General features: G+C 40.1%; 1 protein-coding gene across 1 annotated transcript; it reads right to left on the bottom strand.

Annotated features, from left to right (window-relative positions):
* Positions 1-1,192: 1,192 nt before the first annotated feature.
* On the bottom strand, positions 1,193-2,047 carry LOC115258383 (uncharacterized). The gene is made up of 2 exons (XM_029858472.2): positions 1,906-2,047; positions 1,193-1,812 (listed from the first exon to the last, which is right to left on the bottom strand). Exon 2 carries the CDS (start codon positions 1,790-1,792, stop codon positions 1,253-1,255), a length of 540 nt encoding a protein of 179 aa, XP_029714332.1. The 5' UTR covers positions 1,793-1,812; positions 1,906-2,047; the 3' UTR covers positions 1,193-1,252.
* Positions 2,048-8,670: the final 6,623 nt, after the last annotated feature.

Genomic DNA, 8,670 nt, shown 5'->3' with positions numbered 1-8,670 from the left:
TGCTGGCTGGTCTGTCTGACGAGTACCATCCAATGATTATGGCTTTGGAGATCTCGGGCATACCCATTACTGGAGACATCATGAAAACGAAACTTTTTCAAGAGGTCCAGACGATGGCTTCAAGTTATTCCCAAGGTTATTCCACGTTTGCAGCAAAGAAGCGAAGCGGAATTTCCGGTAAGCAAGTAAAGAAGTGATATCCTAATAAGAAGCCAAAGTGTCGGAAATGTGCAAAGTACGGCCACATAGCGAAGGACTGCTGCAGCTCGAAGAAGGACAACGTATTCTTTGTCGTCCTGTGAACGTTCGGATCGATGCTAGATGAAGACTGGAACTTCGACTCTGGAGCAAACGTGCATATGACGCGCAACAGCAGTCTACTGGAGAACATCAAATCATCAAGCGGTACCGTGGTAGCAGCAAACGGAGGAAGTATGGAGATCACTGCGACGGGACCATCTGTACTGCAACCTTCCTGCAACGGCGATGAGATTCCTGTCCATGATGTGCAGCTACTGCCGGATCTGTCTGCGAATCTACTATCGGTCAATCAGATCGTGGAGAAGGGCCACACCGTCATCTTCAGTAACGATGGGTGCGAGGTGATTGACCAGGACGGTGATGTGATCGCTACTGGAAGCCAGCGGAACGATCTGTTCAAACACGAGCAACGGAAGCAAGGTAAATCAAGCCCTCTAGCATATTCATACAAAACGCTGATTAGATGGGTAGTTCTCTACGTTCACGAAGAATGGACTTTGCGTGCTGAGGGCCAATGCGCCCTCGGAGTTTTCGAACGGAAGATGTTGCGTATAATCTACGGTGGAGTGCAATGGAAGACAGGAATTGGTGAAGGCATGAACCACGAGCTGCATCAGCTGCTGAGAGAACCAACCATCGAACACACCGCGAAAATCGGGATGTCGGATAGCAACACGATCAAAATGGTTCTCTTGAGCCATCTGAACGGTGCAAGAAGACCTGGTGCGCAGCGAGCTAGGAGGGTCGATCAAGTGGAGGACGATTAGCGGACCCTTCGAAGAGTGCGTAACTGGAGACCCACAGCTATGGACCGAGTTGAATGGAGACGACTTCTACATACAGCAGAGGCACTCAGACATTAGTCCGACCGTTAAGGTAAGTAAGTTGACGAATATGGGTCAACCTAATCTAATAGGTTGGTTAACAAAAATTCATCGATTGATCAACAACGCTAATGTAGAATTTATTAAAACTCATTTCCCAATCCTCCCTAATGACGCTTGAAACATATTTTGCAAATCAAATGCTTTTTACGCATGTGACCATCCTGCTGATAGCAATTGCTGCACTCCAAATCCGGAATGTTATCTGAACTCCAACGACGTGCCCGTCTTTCCTGATCACTAAACACCTCATACTGAGAGCATAGTTCTACGCCTGGATCGTTTTGGAGTGTAACATTCTCATTCGGAGAACATAGATCAATGATATCATCCGGCACTCCCATAAAAACATAATCTTCGTTGTCCATAGATGTTAAACGAGGCGGCAGTCGCCGTTGAAATCGTTTTCCTAGCGGTGGTGGTGTGGCAACCCTATCCGGAGTGCACAGATTGACGATCGGAATCGGTACCTCGATGATGACACAGTCTTCGCTGTCCACCGACTGGGAACGTTCCGGTGCTGCTATGTCGCTGTCGCTCGGTATGGTGGCCTGGGCAATATGGCTGAATTTGCCGAATCGATCCGAAATGCGACGATCACGGTCGTCGCGGAATTGCTCCCATATACTTTCGTACCAGAGTTTCATTTGAGCTGGATCCGGATCAGCTGCAGAAAACGACATACCGACAATGGCAATGATGAATCTGAAGCAATAGGGAATAGGGAATAGATCTATCTAGCTTCATTCACAAACTGTACCTTGGGTACGTATTTAATATTCCGTGTTACCCGATAAATTATTTCGTATAGTATTTACTAGCAACGAATATGAACATCTATAGATTCACGATTACAATATTTCTGTTTTGATGATCTTTAGCGAGACAGAAGTTCGGCTTTACTTCATTTTAAACAATACGAATGCGTTACCTCAATCATTGTGGTGAATTATCGGATGTGTAGTAGAATGTTACGATTATAGCAGTTTTTATAGTGCAATGCTTTGAGACTAGGGTAGGTCCCAAATTGCGGCTTACTGAAGCAAAAGGAAGTAGAAATATCATTTTTATCTCATTTGAGAATAAAAGTTATTTATCTTCGACCACAAACGTCCTGAGGTGGCTGCCGATGAAAAGGTTTATTCACCAAGAAAAGAAATATCCAATGTATCCGTTTTGGAAGGGCCCTATAACCACCGCTGTGAAGCATGACGATGACGGGTTCGTTTGCGCACCGGCCCAGAAACTTGTGAGAATGTTGAGGAATGTGTTACATCAAGAAGAAGAGAAAAAAGATGTTCTGTCAGGTTCCTTGCTGCAGCATTAGCGTCCGCGCTGCTTTCTTCCCTGTTGCGCCATTGATGATTGCTCCAACCATACTCCAGTAGTCATCTAGATGGCCCTCATCGAGCTCGTATTCTTCCGACAACGCTGCCTCGAATTTTTTCGCGTATGCTGAGCACTAGGAGGGTTAACTGACTTGTTAGCATCCCGCCACAGGTAACTGAAACGAGGCCACCTATGCCTCTGCCGGGCCGTTCCGTAGCCGAACGGCTGCGATGGCCAGCTGCACCTCGCACTGTTGCTGCAGTGCCGTGTCAGGCTCTTCCACGTTCCCGATCTCGTTCAGGTTTTTGACTTTCACATGATCGCTTCCGCTGTGAGAGCCTCCTCTCAACACCCTCTCGAAGGAGTTCTTCCGTCAAATGTTTGTAGGCGGCGATCTTGCAAGTATTATTTATCGTACTTGAGCTCGAGGCCCATATAGCCGAGGCGGTAAACGCACGGGTATTCAGCATGACCATGCTGAGGGTGACGGGTTCGATTCCCGGTCGGTCCAGGAACTTTTCGTAAAGGAAATTTCCTTGACTTCCTTGGGCATAGAGTATCTTCGTGCCTGCCACACGATGTACGCATGCAAAATGGTCATTGGCAGAGGAAGCTCTCAGTTAATGACTGTGGAAGTGCTCATAGAACACTAAGCTGAGAAGCAGGCTTTGTCCCAGTGAGGACGTTACGCCAAGAAGAAGAAGAAGAAGAAGAACTTGAGCTCGAGATTCATTTCGTCTGTTCGAGCACGTTGAATGCTGCGTACGTCGGTACCAAGATCTATAAGCTTAGCAACAATTCTCATCGCCTTCAAGACATCGGAGTACTTATACACTGTAATTGAAGGAAATATGTGTAATTATCACATTTGTGATCAGAAAAACCTTAAAAAGTTGATTTTTTGATAGATTTCGTTCTGGAACACCCTAATATACGTAATAAGTTTGATATTTTAAAACGGCATCATATTCTCTCATGTTTTTTGGTTATTTGTTTCTTTGACACCAATGCTGTAGGAGTTGAACAAAAAATATTAAAATTCGGGAAAGCCAAATGAGTAGAATAACTAGCCACAGAAGTCCAATGTCGTGACTATTCGTGTGACTAACATCTAGTTTGCCACGCCCTTACAGCGTCAGCAGCGGTACTAGAAGTGTCATGTTAAATTTGTTTACCAAAACAAAAGGTCCTCTACAAGATGGTCAGTAAAGAAAAGTAAATTATTGCAATTAATGTTATCAAAATAATTAAATGAGAAAAGTGACTACAGCGCCATTGGAGTTCTAGTGTATTTCTATTGCCAAATGTGGCCTAAGAACTAGCTTTTTGGGGACAATCACGCTGTGGCGCGAAATTGTACTGAACGTAGTAGCTTTGCTTCCTAGTAGTTTGCCTTGGCTACCCCCTATCACGGGTGATAACAAACAAGCGTGATGACAGGTGTTGGCTATCATATCAGTGCTGACGCGATGCCACTTTTTGCGCGCCAAAGCGTGATTGCACCCGAAAAGCTACTTTTTAGGCCACATTTGGTTTTCACGAATTTTAGTAATTTTTGCTCAACTCCTACAGCATTGGTGTCAAAGAAGCAAATAACCAACAAACATTGGAGAATATGATGCCGTTTTGAAAAATCCAACTTATTACGTATATAAGGGTGTTCCAGAACAAAATCTATCAAAAAATCAACTTTTAAAGGTTTTTCTGATTACAAATGTGATAATTACACATGTTTCCTTCAACTTTATTGGCACATGATGTTCGGAGAAGTTGTAGCAAACAAGTATAGCTTTCAATTTCTGCCAAAAGAATTAAGTTATGACAAGTTTTAGTGTAGTTATGATTTTTTGAAGTTCAAAAATAGTCGAAAAACACAAAATTGATTTGATGCACCTCTTAATTTCAATGGATTTAGCTCAAATTTTGACCAGTTACTTCTTTTAGGATGCCAATCAAAATATGGGGGTGGACTTGAGAATCAGAGAACATTTTTGAAAAGCTGGACAAAACAATATATAATAAGCTTAGGTTTAAATGTAACGAAACGGTCTACTTCTGATTGACGTCAATAAATAAATAAATAAATAAATAAATAAATAAATAAAAGTATGTAAACTCCTTCATGAAGGCTAATGGTACCCATCTTCGGCCTAGTACCACCCATATTCATCTAATTTTGTCCCAAAGACTAAACCGTTGATATTCATTACTTCGCACCGCCAGATATTTACATTTTGCAGTATAAAACTAATCATGCCGTCGAATTAAACATTTTTTCTATTATTTTTGCAATGTCATTGATTCAATTATAACGCTTTAAGATGTGCGAGCAGTTTTTGAACCAAAGACATACTTGAGGATCTGCATACCACTTAGGGGCATCAATTTCTGTGACTCCAGAGACAAATAGACCTAATTCTGACAAAAAAAATCCATCCTATATATGTCAGAGTCATAATTACTTAGAGAGTTAGTGTCTTTGGCAAAGTTGTTTGATAAGTCAAAAACTTACACTAATTAAAAGTTTACAATAGTTTACAAACGATTAGAATTTCCCAAAAAGTTTTCAACAAATTTTGACTAATTGAGAAACCATTTTTTGACAAAATTTTTGGGCACTTTATAAAAGTTACATGTTGAATATTTTTTAAATATAAAGTGCATGATTTTTCAAAATTTCAACTACCACTAGTCAGTTAGAAACTTGAACCAAACGGCTTTTAAACTGAAAATTCTTGACAAGATAAAAAACTTTTCCAAAGACATCAACACAAAAAATCTAAAGTCTAAGTAATTAGAGTCCTGAGATATATGAGTTACAATTTCGTAGGTGTTACGTCTGTTTGTCGGTGATTCTCGTTATATCAAAAATAGATGTAACACTGACGTAATATCCATTCCATATATTTCAAGATTCTAACTATTTAGACAGTTGGTGTCCTCGACAAAATTGTTTGGCTGGTCAAGAACTTTCAATTGATGGGCCGTATGATTTCAAATCCTTCCACTAGGAGGCGCTAGAGGGCATACACATTTTTAGTTTTACTTATCTCAGGATCGTGAAAGATGGTTGCTTCATTAAAGTTGTTTGGTAGATCAAGGACTTTCAGTTTAATAGCCGTATGGTATTAACTTATGCCACACAGTGGTGGTAGTTGCAAATTTTCAAAAGCATGCCAATTTTATTAATTACCCAAAACACATTCAACAAGCCGTAACTTTTTATAAAATATATCAAAAATTCTCAAATTTTGACTGATAGTTCCTCATCTTGTTATCTGTAATTTCTACAAATTTGGACTTGATTGGTTAGCTCTTCGCAAATATGGAACGCTTTAAGAAGAATCATATTTTTGACTGTTGTTCTATTAACTCTTATTTCTTAGGAATAAGTGAATCAAATCAAATTAAATTTTGAAAGTTAAGAATTACATATTGATCTTTCATTACTATTTGATTTGAATACAATGTGTCCAAAGTGAAAAAAGTTGCAGCTTGTAGAATACTTTTCAAGAAATTCTAATCCCTTTACTGTTTTTGCAAAATGGAAACTAACGTCTTCTAGTGGCAATATCTCGCATCTATTGGTAAATCAACTGCAAGTCCTTTACTTACCAAACAACTTTGCCGAAGAAATCGTATTTCTATAGGGATCCTGAGATGTATGAAATTTAAAATTTGTAAGTTCTCTAGCGCCGCCTGTTGGTGGAACTTTAAATCTAACTAAGGTACACCGGGGCAAGTTGAAACGGGTGGGGCAAGATGAAACGCGAAGTTTTGAAAGAGATTTCAATAAAATTTGGAAATTTATCCTTCACTAAAAGATTGCTTGAATCAAAAACTATGTGTTATGGCAATCCAATTGTTTATCATCATTAGCAAACATCATGTTAACCCGCTGTTTCATCTTGCCCCGGTGTACCTTATCCATCAACTGTAAGTCTTTGCCCAACTTAATAACTTTGTAATTTCGTCTGTTGGCTACTGATATCACATAAATTTTCGTTTTGAGTGGTATTTGATTACGATTAAAAAAATTTACAATATCACAGTACAATTACATCGTAGATTTTTCCCCCGTCCTTTAAAAGTCTACGTAGTTTATGAACGGACAATGGTACGCAATTTATAAACGATATCTTGAAAAAGAGCTCATACACAACGAGAATGAAACTGTTTTGAATATAGAACTACGTTTGTTCAATTCAGAAGCCGTCCAAGCCAGAAAGATTTGGTCTTTTCCACAGAACTTTTTTTCGTGACGTTACAACGCAAACTTCAACCAGGTGAAACTCAGGCTTCCGTGAACCGATTTTCTTTTTTTTAGTCTCATTTGAAAGATCTTTTCGAGTACAAAGAGCATACAAAATTTCATATTTGTAACGTTTTCCGTATTTGAATAACATGTAAAAATGTTGATGTTTCGTGACGTTACAACGCAATAAAAACCCATACTATGATCAGCCATATTTCAGAGTTGTAAAGTCTTCCGATTAAAAATCGTTTTATGCTAAATAATCTACATGCATTTATCTACACATGATGGAAGACTTTTGCAAAATCAGTGTGTTGCTGTTTAAAATACGACAGTTTGGATGAAAAGTGTGCCTAAATGACTTAAAATCACGATTTTAATGTTAATCTTAATCGTCGTTCAATTTATATTTATTGTCATACTAATATCATGTCGAATACATTTTTGGATGGCAAAAGTAATGTAGAATGTGATAAAAATGTCAAATATGTCATAACTCAACTTTGAAAAATTGTCATTGATGATACGGGGCCCGTAGAATGTGTCTTATACATGTAAGGATACCAAAAAGACCTGGAATCACTCTAAAAAGCAACACAAGACATAGTTTCAAAAGATTTTACATTTTTAGGCAATTTTAGAGCAACTAGTATCAAATTATGACTCTCTATTTTAAAAAAAAACCTTATCTCAAAAACTAAAAACAAGCATTTCTGATTTTTTGATATGTCACGCCAAATTTCCTGAATTTTCTGATAAAAATATAAAACAAACAAAAAAGATGTTGAAAATCGGTTAAATATTTCAAAAGTTTTGATTTTTTGAAAAAAAAATAGTTTTTAAAAACCTTGAATTTTAGAACCTCTCTCTTCTTGGCGTAACGTCCTCATTGGGACAAAGCCTGCTTCTCAGCTTAGTGTTCTATGAGCACTTCCACAGTTATTAACTGAGAGCTTCCTCTGCCAATGACCATTTTGCATGCGTATATCGTGTGGCAGACACGAAGATACTCTATGCCCAAGGAAGTCAAGGAAATTTCCTTTACGAAAAGATCCTGGACCGACCGGGAATCGAACCCGTCACCCTCAGCATGGTCATGCTGAATACCCGTGCGTTTACCGCCTCGGCTATATGGGCCCATTCTATCTGAAAATTGGTCACCCTAATGATGAAATAAAAAATACGGGTCAAATTATTTTAAAAGAACTACGAACCCACCAAGTTTCACGACAATCGGTGTTGCACTGTATCGTTTTCTATGGAATGGCTGTATACTCGTCCGTCTTGATGAGGACCGTGTCTCTCTTCACACACTTGGCAGCTTCCCTCCTATCTTTCCGTAGCTTAGTGTCCCTACGCTCCTTCCACATGTCCACTAGGGTTCAGGGGGCTCCCTTCCCTTGACCTCCCTAACCTGTACTGGCTGAGGACCTACAAATGGTTGTAACCCGCTGCTCTATTCGATCCGGGAAGGGCCTGCTTTTTCAGGCCCATCCTTACCAACTTTCCGAAGCACCTGGCCTAGGATCCGACTGGCCGGCATTACTGCTTTTCGTTCTCGCGGTTTAAGAATCTCCAGGGCTTGCGAGCGACACAAAATAACGGATGCCTTGCACGCTTCTGCGATTGCTTGTCGTGAGCAATCGCATCTGACGTACGTACGTACCCTTCGGGCTATCCGACAATATGAAGGTCTCCGTCTGAGTAGATTTCGGGGTCTTCAGTTTCTCAGGCTCTGCAGCTGCCGTAGTAACCATTAGTTTACCATGGTCCTGCTTGACCGCCATAGTTGACTTAGGAAGTCTCAACAAAATCTGCTTGTACACACTGCTCAAGAAGAGAAGATCTGGGAACTTCTTCATGTGCAGCTGTGGTTCCTGAACAGATTCCCAAATCCGAGAACTCCACTGTAGTGAACACCCCGAAATCGATAGGATGAAA

This window comes from Aedes albopictus, chromosome 1, assembly GCF_035046485.1.
Source record: "Aedes albopictus strain Foshan chromosome 1, AalbF5, whole genome shotgun sequence".
Lineage (NCBI taxonomy): Eukaryota > Metazoa > Arthropoda > Insecta > Diptera > Culicidae > Aedes > Aedes albopictus.
Note: the sequence above shows the minus strand (reverse complement) of the source record. Positions and strands in the feature narration are given on the sequence as shown.

Bases quoted from the DNA above. Each gene is read 5' to 3' on its own strand.
- LOC115258383 (XM_029858472.2), bottom strand. From the start codon at position 1,792: ATGAAACTCTGGTACGAAAGTATATGGGAGCAATTCCGCGACGACCGT.